The sequence below is a fragment of the Astyanax mexicanus genome, chromosome 7 (genome assembly GCF_023375975.1).
Source record: "Astyanax mexicanus isolate ESR-SI-001 chromosome 7, AstMex3_surface, whole genome shotgun sequence".
Classification (NCBI taxonomy): Eukaryota; Metazoa; Chordata; class Actinopteri; order Characiformes; family Acestrorhamphidae; genus Astyanax; species Astyanax mexicanus.
The window spans coordinates 6132997-6150032 of record NC_064414.1 but is presented as its reverse complement, the minus strand read 5'-3'; the positions used below and the strand labels follow the sequence as shown (position 1 = coordinate 6150032).

Sequence of the window (17036 nt, the reverse complement as noted above, 5' to 3'; positions counted from 1 at the left end):
CTTTAATAAGTTAAAGAATCAAAATAGATCAACAGAATCTCAAACCTGAGACAAATTCATAGCCTCATAACTCCGGATGTGGATGCGAGTCACGTTCAATCATGCAACAAGATGCAATCCGAAGGCTAGAGTCTACAGATTAAGAAAATATATTTAAACTGTATTTCTGAACTGCGCATTTTTTTACAAAGATAACAAAAGAAACATCAACAGATTTTGACACACCAATGGACGTTCGTCCAACCCAGAGGGTCAAATTCAGATGTTCTTCTTTGAACTTTTGCAATAAGGGAAGGTTATTTGATCTTATCAAAAATATATATCAGTTATAGCAATTTAGCTCTTCTAAAGCATGACCTTAATTTTAAAATTTAGACGCACACAAACACACTATTCCATTCAACTACACAAGAAAGGAATGCAAGCATGTGCATGGACATCCTTGGCACTTGCACAACAGCAGCAGTCTGAGTGTTCCTGGCAAACACTGAATCTCCCAGCATGAGTCATTGCCAACAAGTCAACAAGAAAAAAAGTTTTTCTTACCCATGAACTCGATACCCAAGTGGTCCGCTGTTCCAGCGAAGAGCGAGGAAGAGAAAGAAAGAAAGAAAGAAAGAAAAAAAGATAAAAATAATGTTATTAGCAACTTTCTACAAAACACAACATACAGTCTATAGCTTTTATATGCTTGCATAACTCTAAAATATATACAGTACAGGCCAAAAGTTTGAACACACTTTGTCTTTTTCAATGAGTTTTCTTTATTTTCATGATTATTTCCATTGTAGATTCTCACTGAAGGCATCAAAACTATGAGTATATAAATGAACACATGTGGAGTTAACAAAAAAATGAGCTGTCCTCCACAGTCACCGGACCTGAACCCAATCCAGATGGTTTGGGGTGAGCTGGAGCACAGAGTGAAGAAGGCAAAGGAGCAACAAGTGCTAATAAACACCTCTGGGAACTCCTTCCTTCCTTCAAGACTGTTGGAAAACTTTTAATTTCAGGTGGCCACCTCTTGAAGCTCATTGAGAGAATGATGCCAAGAGTGTGCAAAGCAGTGATCAGAGCAAAGGGTGGCTCTTTTGAAGAAACTAGAATATAAAAATACTTTTTTGTTAAGTACATAAAACTCTATGTGTTCATTCATAGTTTTGATGCCTTCAGTGAGAATCTACAATGTAAATAAACATAAAAAAAAAACAAAAAACGCAAAGTTAGCATTTTGCATTTAGCATGGTACACAAGTGAGTACTGTAAGGCTGTATTCTAAATTGTGGCTCTGAATTTTGCTTAGTTAGTAAATCCCAGAGCACAGTGTGCAGTAAGCATGAAAGGGTGCATTGGCCACACAGCCCTTGGGTAGGTTTCCCAATAATGGTGGCTCTCAGGGTTAATAAGTGGGTTAACGAGGTTTTTAAGTGAGTTAGACAGATCCTTAAGCCAGTAGCACACCTCTCTAGCAATTACGCTAAGTAAGCAAGCAAGCAAACAAGAAAGCATACCAAGCAGAAGTACAGTACATCAATAGTAGCGTAATAGTTTTGCTTCAGCTGTAAAATACAAACAGCAGAAACACTGTGCACAATATTATCTGCCTAGTGATATTGTTATTATATTAGAAATAGTTATTTAGAGCATTTATTTGCAGAAAATGAGAAATGGCTGAAATAACAAACAAAATGCAGAGCTTTCAGACTTTAAATAATGCAAAAAAAACAAGTAATTTTTTTTTTTTGAGTTTAAGAGTTCAGAAATCAATATTTGATGGAATAACCCAGGTTTTTTAATCACAGTTTCTTGACATGCCAGTCTTGGCATGTTCTCCTCCACCAGTCTTACACACTGCTTTTGGATAACTTTATGCCATTACACTCCTGGTGCAAAAATTCAAGCAGTTCAGCTTGGTTTTATGGCTGTGATCATCCATCTTCCTCTTGATTATATTTCAGAGGTTTTCTAATTTGTAAAATCAAAGAAACTCGTCATTTTAAGTGGTCTCTTATTGTTTTTCTAGAGCTGTAGGTCAAAATTATTTAGTTTTTTTTTTTATTACGTTTAACTTCCATTCTACTCTATTTACTTACATGGGATTGGGAGGTAGGCACCTTGACTTACACAGTTCCCCTGAACAGTCATTTTAATGACAATTAGAAAAAATATTCTTCATATAGTGTTATATAGAGTTTTCTCTTCTTTGTTTGTTATAAAAATGTAGAGTAACTGTGAATTAGGGTTTGCTCAAAAAACAGTGTATTATCTCTGCAATCAAAAGTTAAGTTAAAGAGTTTTTTTTTTTTTTTTCTGATAGAAGGGAAACCTGTTATAGGTTCAATATGGTAACACAAAAAGAAAAAAAAAACTGTATTTTTTGCTATATAGAAGCTCATATTGGTAAGAACGTGTTGCCGTTTCCATTCATTCAATGAAAATGAAGCCAAAATCTTCCTCCTTCCATGTTGGTGATCCTGAAACCCGAGTCTGTAGAGCGCAGTAGAGACCAGAGGAGAGAGAAAGACTGTGGAGAGACAGCCTACTCATTTAAATAACCCCGCCCCTGAGGGCTGCCTCCACAGAGCTCACACAGTCTATGGTTCCACCCATACAGTCATTGGTCCCACCCCGGCTATAGGTGTAACCCAGCCCTTTTACAATAACCACACCTTTTTAAATATAGAGCTGAATAACGTTTTAAAAAACGAATTCTGTGGGGATATAAAAATGTAAAAATATAAGCAGAGGTTACACTAGCTGTTGCTTTTAAATAATGGAGGTAGAATATACACAGTCTATGGTAAGAATGTAAATAAAAAACACCACCAAACAGGAGCCGGTCCAAAGTCCCGTGTTCACCTATATCAGAGTGTCTTTTTTATTTTCCCCTTCGCGTGTTTGGTTGACTGTACTTTTAAATGGCTTCTCCAAACTACAGTGCTCTGCTTCACAGCTGCCTGACTTTCTGATTTATTTTTCCCCCTCTTTCTAATGCAGTCGAGCAAACCAGCACAGCATCGGAGCAGCAGATCAGATCTTTCAAGCCTCTGTGAGCATGTCTGGAGTGAAACAGAGATAAGAGAGAAACTCAGATCTCACAGCGGATCATACACGCATGCCCTTTGTGCTCTTCTTGATAAAACCAGAATGATTTAGATGCTCCCTGTTCCCACTATCTCATTCAAACTGACGCTACCCCATATACTGTATATACATACACATTCTAAACAAGCTCCAGCTTTAAATTAGTCATGTGCAGGGACGCAGGTCGAGATGTGAAGCTCCAGAAGCTCCAGATGCTGCAGTGGATGCGACTGCCGCTTGGATCTGTCTATGGGAACTGTGGTAAAAAAAAAAAAATAATAATAATAATAATTTTATCAGTAAATATCAGGTGTCGTGGGCTAGCGAGAGAGAGATACGAGCTAAAATTACATTTCTGTCTAGACGGCGTGGCTGCGGAAGAAATGACGTGATATTTAATGGCAGAATTGTAATGAAGTTTTAGGAATTGCTGTCTGCAATTCTAAAAAAAAAAAAAACATAACCATTACCACACGAGTCTTTATGTAGAAGTGGAAACATGGGATCATTTTCAAATGAAACTTTGCTTTAGAACACTGTAAAACTTTTTTTACAGCATTACTATATATCATATTTTTTTGCAATATATGGCTCACTTAAATTTTTTTAATTTGACCAAAAATAGTTATTAATGCACCTTATAATCCAGTGCTCTTTATGTATGAATGTATGCATTATACCGGAGTTTTAGTTTAGTTCTAACCCCTCTAACTGCTGCTAACCCCCAGCTAGCACTGCTGGAGCAGCATTAGCATTATTCACTAACTAGTCACTAACGCTAGCTCTTTTGCACATTCAGAGATTAACATTAAAACAAGCTACGTGGGATGAACCGCTAGTTAATATCTTCCTGGCTTACCACAACATTCAGAATTCCTCAGTGTTGGCGCAGTTAGGTGGCATTAGCTCCTAACTGTGACTAGTGTGGTTATCTAGCTGGAAATCTAAGCTTGCTGTAAATAAATGGAAGCACTTTACTCACTGAAATAAATGTGAGAAATTTAAGTCGCCTGAGGTATGCAAAAGCACAAAGCACACCTCAGGCGACTCTGTTTGTGGCGTGCTTGCAGAAATGCCATCTTTCGCATCACTCTCCCATACAGCTTCTCCTTGTGCAAAGTGCGCTGTATTGTTGACCGATGCACAGTGACACCATCTGCAGCAAGATGATGCTGCAGCTCTTTGGAGGTGGTCTGTGGATTGTCCTTGACTGTTCTCATCATTCTTCTTCTCTGCCTTTCTGATATTTTTCTTGGCCTGCCACTTCTGGGCTTAACAAGAACTGTCCCTGTGGTCTTCCATTTCCTTACTATGTTCCTCACAGTGGAAACTGACAGGTTAAATCTCTGAGACAACTTTTTGTATCCTCCCCCTGAACAACTATGTTGAACAATCTTTGTTTTTAGATCATTTGAGAGTTGTTTTGATGAGCCCATGATGCCTCTCTTCAGAGGAGATTCAAATAGGGGAACAACTTGCAATTGGCCACCTTAAATACCTTTTCTCATGATTGGATACACCTGGCTATGAAGTTGTCAGTAAAAAGTAGTTAGGGGTATTCAAATCAATAAAATGATAAGGGTGCCCATACTTTTGCACCAGTCAAATTTTGGTTTAATGCATATTGCACATTTTCTGTTAGTACAATAAACCTCATTTCAATCCTGAAATATTACTGTGTCCATCAGTTATTAGATATATCAAACTGAAATGGCTGTTGCAAACACTCAAATATTTAGAACTAAAAATTATTTTTCATTCATTTTTCATTTCAGGCAGATTGACAGCTTAACATTATGTGTTAATAAGGTCCTGCAACTAGTGTTCCTACCTTTACTGTTCCTACACACTCTCTAGTGGACTAGTCCAACAGGAAAATACTCCTCTAAGATACTTGAAGCATCACTTCTTACACTTTTTTTAACATTTAAAACAACATGCTTCATGTTCAAAAACTAGATTAGAAATGATTACACAATTGGGACGCACCCCGTATGTTGCTACACTGCTTGAAGGACACAGTACATAATATATATATTTATAAAACAGAGCCATGTGGCCTGTTACTGATTCAACAGCATCATATGGAGACTTCCTAAAAAGACTGTGGTCTTCCTGCATGAGTGAATAAACGGTACGAAAGGGCAGCAATATGGATGACCCGTGATGTCACAGCGTGAGGGGAGGCAGACGGTGGGGCAGGTGCAGACTGTAGGGTTTCGGACTTTTACTTCCCCCGTCCACCTGTATATCCACACAGCTCTAAAAATAAAGCCCGTCCACCTGTCTGTTCCACAGCTACTCCTTACCCATACACAATTATCTCAGGGAATAGTTCTTGGGCGGCAGGTGTTTACGCTCCGAAATCGGAGGATTTTCCACTCCAGTTCTCCTAAACTTCAGCAAGGGTCAGAATTTATCCATGTGGATACGGCTTTAAACAAACAGGCCTGAGGACAGATATTCGTGCTTTATCGCACAGCCAGCTGGTGTAAAACTGGCGCTAAACGGTGAGACGGGACATGAAAAAAAAAAACAAACCAAAAAAAAAAAACGATACAAGCGTATTCAGCTTCTTCTGTCTGAGAGAAACACAGAAGCTGCAACTCTAAACTGTCTTAGGACCAATCCCAATAAACCCATTTCACCCCTTGCCCCTATCCTTTACCCTTACCCCTCTATTTTGCGTGTGCATGCCAAGGAATAAGGGGTAGGGGTAGGGGGAAGGGATAAGGCTTGTTAGCCCTTGAAACTGAGATTCTTCTGATTCACATTTCAAACAAATGGGTTTGAGAATCTCTGGTAAGAAACCCACAAATGTAAGTATTTTCCTTGTTAAAAAAAAATGATGATTAGCTCTATTTCACCATACTTTAATGTATGGTTTCAATGTTTTATGGCCAGATTCTTCATAACAAGCATAAAAAAAAAGATCGCTAGTATTTTGGCTCAGTAGCTAGCTAGCTAGTTAGCTAATTTTCTCATTCCACCTTAAATGCAACAGTGCAAGAGACGGCAGGGGCTGCAGCATTCGAAGCAGAACAGAAAAAGTTAAATAAAAGCTAATCAAAGCTAATTTTAGCTTACTCTATCTATCTTGTATTAATTGTAGCTTGTAAACAAACCAAGCAGAATGTATTAATTTAGCTATATCACTATATAGCGATATACATACCTAGATATATCTCCTCTCTGCCTGTGACATCCTGTTTTAAGGTGTTGTGTGATATCGCTAATGGAATCAGTGCAGGGAGCTAGCCAAGGCTACCGCTTCACTTCCTTTTGTCCTTGAGGAAAGCACTCGACCGTAACGGCCTCAGCCACCGGCTAGCCGTGGAGATGCATCACAGTTCCTTTACGCTCGAACACCAACTGTCCAGCGTAAGGGTTCTCCACTGAAATAGAGACAAAACTATTCATCTGCTGAATGACGGTGTCCCAGGGAATTTATCTATATTACCGAAGAGCAGTTCAATTGCCGCTACTGTCAGTTGGAAGCCTCTCTTATCTGTAGGTTTCCATCACAGAGGACCGGACTGTGAGATCTTTCTTCTTCTTGTTATTTCATGTTATTTAGCCTCCTCTCCATCTCTCACTTGCTCTTTCTCGCTCTCTTTCAAGTCCTCCCCCTCTTTTTTTCAGAGCAATCACAGTCAGCATTCTTTGTGGAGTGGTTGTTAGCTCTTTGTAAATCTATAGGTGTAAAGTTGCAAAGTTGCAGCATGGAAGAAGTGCTGCAATACGTCATGTTCCTTCCCAGTCCAGTAAAATTAAAAAGGTGTCCATGAGCAGAATGAAGGCATCACAATGCAAACTAATTTAAAAGGTGCAAAATAAAAGGTCCTCATAGTCCCTGGTGCCAAAATATCACCATAAATATGACCAAAATGCACAAGGTTATTTGGCTCAAACTGCAAGCGTATTTGCATATGAGATAAACATTTTAATGAAAGGAAATCATAAATAATAATAATAATAATAATAATAATAATAAGAAAAAATGTCCAAGTAAAGTAAATAATGTGAGATTTCAACAATATTACTGTTTTATTTTAGCAAGATATGTTTGGCAAATAAGGGTGAAGAGTTTCGTGATAAGAAGGCCTCGTCAACTGTTAAGCATGGGGGTGGATGCATGCATCATGCTTTGGAATAGTGTTACAAAAAGTGGGACTGGGGGCAATTTAGTGGTAGAGGAACTGATGCATTTAATTAAAAAAATACTGGCAAATTTTGGAAACAAACATCACACCCTCTGTACGTCAGAATAATCACCCTAAACATACCTCAAAAAACATAACTATGCCACAATAAGTCAAGTGGAGCAAAACTTATTTAAACTAATATTCCATGATTCTCTTTACATTCTCTCGGTATTCTTGTGGAGTGGTTGTTAGCTCTTTGTAAATCTATAGGTTGCAGCATGGAAGAAGTGCTGTAATACAGAGTTTGGACAATGAAACTGAAACATCTGGTTTTAGACCACAATAATAATTTATGTTTTTTGGATACAATCCGGGTTAGCACCCGAACATCCCTTTCAGACAGCTTCCTCTTACAGCGTCCACAGTTAATCCTGTTGGATGTGGTTGGTCCTACTTGGTGGTATGCTGACATTACCCTGGATACCGTGGCTCTTAATACATTACAAAGACTTGCTGTCTTGGTCACAGTCTTTTGAACTCTGGTATGTCACCCATAATGTTGTGTGCATTGCAATATTTTAAGCTAAACTGTGCTCTTACCCTGCTAATTGAACCTTCACACTCTTACTGCTCTTAGTGGTGCAATGTGCAATTCATGAAGATTAGCCAACAGGCTGCTCCAATTTAGCCCTGAAACCTCCCACACTAAAATGACAGGTGTTCAGTTTCATTGTCCAACCCCTGTACGTCATGTTCCAGCCCAGTCTGGCGAAATGAAAAGCTGTCCATGAGCCGAATGAAAGCATCACAATACTAAAGCACATCTATTATCTATCTAATCGTTCTCCTACGCATAAACCCAGAAACGAACGACTGGAAGGTCAAGAAGCCTGCAGGTCTACACAAACACTCCACAGCAATGCAGCAGCGCAGGTCATTTCCTGTGATGAATGGGTTTAATGAGGTGTTTGTCCTTCAGATAAAATAAAAACACAGTTATCTGTTATCTCTTTCTTACCATGAAAGCAATGCTTATATTAAAAAGAACACATTATAGAATCTGGAGGAGTGTTCACCAACCTACAAAACCTGTGAAGAACTGTGAAATAAGACAAATCTGCCAGTTTTATGTGGGATGTGTATAAATGTGTGTTTATCTGGGCATTCAGTACAGATTCATGTACAGATTAAGATAGACTTTCTATATTAGAATTATGTTGTCCTCTATCTGAGAAGCTCCGCCCACTACCTTTGTGAAGGCAGCTGTGGGGCCAAGCTGTCTGATAGCAGAATATGTTTTTCAGGCCTACTTTGAAAATGGGTGCTACTTGTTCATTTGTTTATTGGTTTATTTTATTTGGATGTAATGATAGCAGCTATTCTTCCTGGGGTACATCAGACATAAAACACGCAAACAATATACATACACAAAAAAAAAAAAAAAAAAAAAAAAAAAAAAACATACTCTAAGTACATTTCAAATGTATACAATAGAAAAAAAAATATATATAAGGTAAAAAAAAAAAACAGTAAAAAAAAGTAGAAATAAAATGTCATCATAAATCCAGTATCCTCACTATTCCTATTGAAAAAAAAAATTCCCTACTCTACTTTTCACTTTTATTTATTTATTTGATTTAACGCTTAGGAATCAGTTAAATAGTGTTTTTTTTTTAGTTGTTGTTTTTTTAAACATATTTTATTATCAGTTTTGAGCAGTGAGTCAGGTAAGGAGTTCCATTCTGTAATAGCTCTGAACATCACTGTTCAACACACGTAATTAGTTTTATCTCTAGGTAATTAAAAGTATTTTTTTGTTGAATATCTCATTGTTTTGTTTTTTCTCTTTTAGTCGTATAAATTGATCATAAAGGCTCAATGGGTATTTTATCTCACATTTATATGCCTTGTTAGGGCATATAAATAATAAATAAATGTGTAAATATGTTACTTAATAATAATACTTAATACTTTTCATTCATTATGTGCAGTATGATTAATCAAACTGTAAGAATGTGAATTCTTACACATTTTATTTGAGGCAACAAATAAAAAAATACCCAAGGTATAAATGAAAACAAAACAGCAAAAATAGGCTTTAAAATAAGTTTCAAAACGTACTTCTTTACATATTACTTACTTAACATTTAGGTGACATTTAGGTAATAATTACAAAATATATATATATATATATATTTTTAAATACTTAAAAACCATGCTGTAGAGGATCAATAAAAGGAAATCTCATCCACTGTTAAGCATGGGGGTGGATGTATCATGCAATAAAAGTTATTTCATGGTCAATAATCTGGATTTGTGGGTGCACTTTTTATAAAGCTGAGCAGCAAGAAATCCCAAAAGCCTTTCACACAAACTCCAAACGTTCCTTTATAAGATACATAAGACTCAAGGACATCTAATGAAACATTTAGTGAAATCTATCAAAAAATACAAAATGTGACATTTCGACAAAACGACAGCTGTAACTGTCTTACGAAACAACTTACGAAAAAATAATATATATATAAAAAACTATATCAAAAAAGAACATGGACCTGAGAGTTTTTTTTCCTTTATATTTGTGATAAGGAAGTCCTTGACGCTGTTAGATTCACAGTGTAGAAGAGTAGCACATCTCCAATACTAATTCAATTCAGTCAAAGTAATGTAATACACTTGATTGCTTGTTTGTTGTTTGTAGTAAAGTAGTAATAACAATGAAGTAAACCTGCAATAAAGGAAAATACACTGTATGTTTGAGCGAATATAAAGGGGTGAAGGATTTTGTAGAAAGAAAATCTTGCCAACTGTTAAGCATGGGGGCGGGTGGATCATGCTTTGGACTTGTATACAGTATCTTATCAATAACCACAAATAAAACTTTTTAAATTTTATCACCAGCCAGACAGATAAGGACCAGAACCAGACAGAGACAGCTGGATAAACTCAAACTTTTTTATTTTCTTAACAGGGAATTAGCAAACTCAAATTAAAGTGTTATTTTTTCTGTAGAGAGGAAAAGCAGCGGTTGGGCGAGGGAGGGAGAAACACACCGGCAAGGAAAAAAAACAAACACACCGCAAAACACCGTTGACTCCCTGGCTGCACACACTGAATTGGACAAAAAAAAAAAAAAAACGATTTGTGCAAACTCTAAGTGTACTTGCAAATATCACATGCAAGGACACTACAAATAAAAAGCACAGTTCCTTTCCATAAAATAAAAAATGCCCAAGTAAATAAAGTGAGATGTTGGTTTTGCATTTGAATAGAACACTCACAGGTATAAAGATGAATCAGGAGGTGAATGGTCTTGGACCTGAGAGTGCTGTCCTTTATCTCGGTGGTGATGAAGGCCTTGATGTTGTTATATTCACAGTACAGAAAAAATAATAATAAAAAAACGTCTACTGGTGAAAAGTAGCATATCTACTGTAATAATTCCCTCTTTCTCCTCCTCGCCTGAGCTCTGGCCAAATCCAGTCAGAAGTAAGCCACTCTCTGTTCCGTTTTATTGTGTTTCACACAAAGTCTGCTGTGACAGCGACACAGAGGACACTGTCATTTCCCAGATTTTCTAAATGTGACCAGAATACTGTGACAACTCCTCGCGTTTCTCTTTCTTAAAGCACACAATGCTCCGTCCTCTCCTAAATGACAGTCCTCGCACTCCAGCTGCTCAGATAATTAAAGAAATGTAAATTAAGACGCATTTGTGCCTCCGACTGACGACGGCAGGCAAGAATATAAAGTTGTTTCTTTTGCAGAAATCGACAGAAATTAATAGCTTTGTAAATTGCATTAAACTGATAACTTCATACAATAGATAATTACGCCTCAATTTCACCTAATCCACCAACCACAGAGCTCTTTAAAAATGACACTACTTGGAAAAAACTACACGTTTTCACGACTCCAAGCCAGATCTAACAAACCATTCAATCAAGGACTTACAGGGGTCGGACAATGAAACGGAAACACCTGGTTTTAGAGCACAATAATTTATTGCCCCGACGGACAGTTCTGGTGGAAACAGGAGAGTTGAGGTGCACATTGAATTCTGCCGTGATTTGATCAGCCGTGGTTTTATGTTTTTTGGATACAATCCGGGTTAGCACCCGAACATCCCTTTCAGACAGCTTCCTCTTACAGCATCCACAGTTAATCCTGTTGGATGTGGTTGGTCCTTCTTGGTGGTATGCTGACGTTTCCCTGGATACCGTGGCTCTAATTCCCTCTAATTACCTGTATCATATTTGTTTACATGGTTAGAACTGGACATGGAATGGTACTGGTTTAACTGGACCTAGCTTTTCACCTATACCACTGGTAATGCTGGTAAGTTTGATCAAGATTTTAGATCCAATATATTGGATCCAATATATTGAGCTAGTGTTACATGGTCACTAAACCATCCTCATCTCAAGTTTAAAAAAGGCTAAAAAATAGGAGGAGGGGCAGTGGGTGATGTATGGGTTTAGAGACAGGGCAGGAGGGAGAGCTGATTGGCTGAGCTGAGCTGTTTGTCAGCAGGGGGACGGTATTATTGAATATTGACTGATCTGCATATTGTGATGTCATGTGTCAGCGTACCAAAGTACACAGACACATCATCCTCACCCATAGCACAGCTGTACCTGAGAGGGCGCTGTAGAGGCAGAAATTACAACTATAAAAGTTTTTTTTAAGGTTAGTAAATGTTTATAGTTTGGTATGTTTTATTACTTCAAAGGAACAAAATTTCAGCTATTATTGGAAAAAAAAAAAAAAACATGGTTTAGAGTTTAGTGGCTCTTTGAGGACTTTTTGAGCAAGATTGCTTTCAGGCTTATTTAACAAACCTAGTCCTAACAAAATGGCATTTTGGGTATTTTAGCTCCAGCATATTCAACATTTACTTTGCAGATCAGATGTTATCCACATGGTATGGCATTTTTATTGATTTATCAGGACCAAGCTTATGCAGATCTGCCTCAGAGAATTTCCTCTAATTTGACGACTTTCAAGAATTCCTGAACAACAAACATTAAGAACGCTGATTGTGTTTATAGTATGTTGCTCCTCTGAACTATGTTCGGAGTTTTTGAAATGTCGCGTGGCGTAACAGTAGAAGCAGATGATTTATTTATTCACAGCGACTCTAATGAGGAAACTTGACACAGTTCTGATAGGTAAGAAGAGTTTCAGAATAATTGTATTCTCCGGTTATTTTTTTTTTCTTCTCCGGCGGATTTCAAAGGATCTCATTTTTGATGAAAGTCGAGAAAAGCTCCTCCACGCTACTGATGAAGATAATGTGCAGTGAGGTGCTTCCGAATGTCTCGCACGGATATCTGATGGAACAGCAAGGTGTACACACGCCTCCCTGAGACTGTCCCCTGCTCTGATATGAGCCCCGATAACAGGAGATTGGGTCTTATATCTGAAATCTCATCTTGCCAAACACACACTTGCTGTAATAAAAAGAGAACGATGGAGGAGGTGTGGAGTAGATGTGTGGGGCCGAAAGCAACGGGAGTCAGAAAGAAGAGGAAGAAAAAAAAAAGCAAGGAAAGACAAGGAGAAACCACAGGCAGAGGCATTGGCGTAGGAAATAGGAAATAGGTGGATTTGTCCCACCAACAAAAATGATACAGAAAAAGCAGAAAAAGCAGAAATTGATTTAAAATAATCTTTTTTGAAATTTTGAAATCAAGCCAACATATGCAACCCCACAATGAAAAGCACCTCCTCTCAAGAGCACACTTCTAATAATAGTTAGTTAATAATAAAAAGCAATTACCTCACGGCGCTGCCGTGAAATGGTGCTTTTCCTGGCGGGGGTGCAAATTACGACGAAACACCAGCTTTTTACACGCGAGGTCAGAGATGAGAGCATTGAATCGCAACAATAACAATATATATATATATATATATATATATATATATATATAAATATATATATACTATATATAAAAAAAAATATATATATATATATATATATATATATATATATATATATATATATATATATATATAAAAGACTTTTGGATAATGTTTTGTTCTGCTAACAGACTGGGAGAGTTTGGGTTACCTAATGATGTTTATATTAAGTGCTGCATTCTATTAATAAAAAGGACATAATCTTAAGAACTGATTTTAGTAGATTAATTAGATTTTTTTTTTTTTTAAGCGTGGAGAAAATGTAGTAAAGTATACAACAGAATTGACATGACAATACTACTACTTCTACTACTACTACTACTACTACTACTACTACTACTACTACTACTACTAATAATAATAATAATAATAATAACACAATTTGTTGTTATATTATTTTAACTGATCAGTTTTGTCATATATGTGTATACATCAGACATTGCACACATCATTTTTTTTTCTAACAACAGTAAATGTAATGTGGAGTAACATGTTTAGTTTGTAAAGTGGCCTTTAGCTGAATTTAACTAATAATAAACAGACCAAAAAAAAAAAAAAAAAAAAAAAAAAAAAAAAAAAAAAAAATATATATATATATATATATATATATATATATATATATATATATATATATATATATATATAGTGATTTAGAACAACATTTGAGGAATTATTTTACAGTTAATAGCCCAAAAAGAAAAAAAAAAAAGAAAAAAAAAAATATATATATATATATATATAATTTATTTTTTTTTTTTTACAGTTAATCGCCCAAAAAAAATATATATATATTTTTTTTTTCTTTTTGGGCTATTAACTGTAAAATAATTCCGCAAATGTTGTTCTAACTCACTATAGGGTGGGCTTTGATTTAGATTAGCAAATGTGTTCCCTCCAATGTTAAACCCACTTCTACGCCTTTTGGCACAGGTATCGATGGAGAAAGACAGAGCATGAGAGAAAGAAAAGAGAGAGAGAGAGAGAGAGAGAGAGAGAGAGAGAGAGAGAGAGAGAGGGAGAGAAAGAAAGAAAGAGAGAAAAGGGAGAGAGAGAGAGAGAGAGAGAGAGAGAGTAGGGCAGCAAGACAGTAAAGGTCACAATGAAGGACATGATTATCTGAATGTGGACTGAGTTTCATCGGATTCCTCCCAGCCCCCACCCCCCACCTCCTCCTCCTTAACATTTCAGGACAGCAGGTCTTATGCCAGCCGCGGTCTCCACAGACACACACTGACCACCAGCTCTGCAGTCTCCACACGTCAACACCTCAGCCTCAGGTCACACCAGACACGAGCAGGTGAGCCGTACCTGATGGTGGCTGGCCACCGCAGACCGTAATTAAACAGTGGGCTATTGAGTCGTGCGGAGGGGCTTTTGACCAGCATGAAGCAACAGAGCTCACTGGAAAATCAAATTTGCAAGGCTAATGTAGCTAACAAGCAATGTTAAGATAATATCTCACTAATTAGCACTGAGCAAACTACAGTACAGGCTGCAGTCTACTGTACAGCAATCATCACACTCTTTAGCCTTTAGAGCTGTTGAGTATTTTTTGTAGTTTCTGTCACATTACAACACACTGAGACAGAGAAAAGGTACAAAGCTAAAGCTAAAAACAGAAGCTAAAACCTACAAGCTGTGCAAGCTTGAATTTCACTACGTTTAATTGAATTAATTTGTTTATTTTGCAGTGTTATAATTAATACATAGAGAATAAACAGAGACTAATTTGTGTAAATGAGCCAGAGTTAGCCCTGAGTAAGCATCTGTAGCCATTTTTAAAAATGGCAACCTAAAATAAAAACAATTAGTCAAAATATCACATTCAAGACAACACAAAACAGAAAAAGAGCTCCAACAAAGGCAACACAAATAATGCAACAAAACATAAAATTACATTACATTTGGCAGGACACAAATGGTCATTAGGCAATGTATTTTCTAATGTTCTCATGCAGTATTTGATTGCTAACAAGCCACAGTTCCAATTGAACAGTAAAAACACAACAAGTATTGTAACGTTTGGAAATGGTGGAACCATGGGTCCGCCTCATGATCCACAGCCCCGGTCTGCCCCAGCTGGCACGCATTGGACTGGTCAAGTCAATATATCCATATATCCAGAAGCAAGATACCCATATTAGAAAGGCCAACCCTCCAAAAGAAATGATTTTTTTATGAGTATATTTGCGATACATTTTGTGAAAACAAGTTGTGACATTAAGAAATCTGCTTGCAAGACAGCTCACATTGTGAAACAAGCGACCACAATTTCTGGAATGTCAGAAATCCCTCCTCTTGTCCAATTGCTCATTCGAAGCTCGTTTGGGTAGTTGGACATTACTTTTCCGCTCTCAAACTGCATGACAAACGATGCACGATGAAGATACAATTTAGCCTGATCATGAAATTCAGTTGCATCCAACCAGATCTGGTTAAAATTGGGCTAAAATAATGCAGTTAAGTCACATCCATGTACAATATACAACCTAGGTTTGGCCCAGGTTTAACCCCTTCTGGTATAATTGTCCCTATTGAACTGACCCCAATGGAGCCATCTCTGACATCCATATATAAGAACAACAAAACGGAACCCATGGATATAACATTCTGGCTCCTAATTGGGCTGCACACACACCGTCCCCACATAGACATGTTATGTCTGGGTTATTAAACCAAATGAAGATGTTCAGAGATGCTGCTCGTCTGATGTAATGCGTTGATAGTTGGTGTTGGTGGTGATTCTAATGCACAGCAGCACATTTTCAGGCGTATTTTTAGGCCTCAGACTCGTTCAGACATGCAAACACTCACGCTTGGTTGGGTTGTCAGTTTGTAGAAATTGATATGAATAGTATGCATTCTGTTCGGTTTTCCCCCGACCATGAATAAATTCCCAAACAAGACACTGTCAAAATACATCGAGCCATATATGACAACTGTGCTGCATTCATTTCTTATATTTTTCTCCCCTCCACCCTGGTGAAAAAAAAAAAATAATATATATATATACTTAATTATACTTAAAACATATTGAGAAATGTCTAAGTATGCTGTAAATATACTAAAATATTTATGTACCTACTTATTATTTCATCAAATGTTTGAAAGTTAAATATGATTATGCCTTAAAAAAAGTACAATCAAGTGTATTTTATATAAATAAATAACTATAAAATACAGTTTAAAAGTTAAACATTTTAAAGTTAGTTTAATTTAATTCAGTATACTTCTAAACGAGTTATTTCCAAATATACTTTTGTACATTTTCAGCTAAGTGTTAAAACCAATGAGCTATTAAGGAGCAGTAAAGCCGCTCTCTAACGCTGAAGTACAGAGTTATGAGGGTGAGTTTTCAGTGAAGTTTCTCCAGCACTAAGGCTGGGTGCAGCAGCATTAGCATTACAATTAGCATTAGCCGGAGAAGGAGTCCTGCAGGTCGGTGATTGAAACAAACCAGCAGGACCTAAAAAGTAGAGTTTACCTGTACAAACAAGCCCAATACAAATAATGCAACAAAACCACAATTCATTACGATAACTTTTTTTTAACAACAAGAAGCAACAAATGGTCGCTAGGCAAATTATTTCTAGTATTCACATAATTGATTGTTAACAAGCCACAGTTTCAACTGAACATTAAAAGCACAATACTGTAAGGAGGTGGAGGAACCGTGGGTCTGCCCCACAGCATGATGCACAGCCCCGGTCTGTCCCAGCTGGCACACATTGGACTGATAAGGCAGCATTCAAACCCTGTTTAATTACAGTGGGGTCAGTAATGACAGTGGGGTCAGCAGATTTCATCAAATCTGGGCCTTGAGTTTAATTTTAAGTTTTTGAGAATTTAAGAATAAAAGTCTTCATAAAGACAAGCACAGAAGTT

At 37.0% G+C, this 17036-nt stretch overlaps 1 protein-coding gene across 1 annotated transcript in view; it reads right to left on the bottom strand.

Moving 5' to 3' along the window:
* Positions 1-17036, bottom strand: part of LOC103042844 (pro-neuregulin-3, membrane-bound isoform) — a 606216-nt gene that overhangs the window by 65731 nt on the left and 523449 nt on the right. The window contains exon 4 of the mRNA XM_049481456.1: positions 547-573. Within this exon, the coding sequence (XP_049337413.1) occupies positions 547-573 (27 nt within the window). The remainder of the gene's footprint in view (positions 1-546; positions 574-17036) is intronic.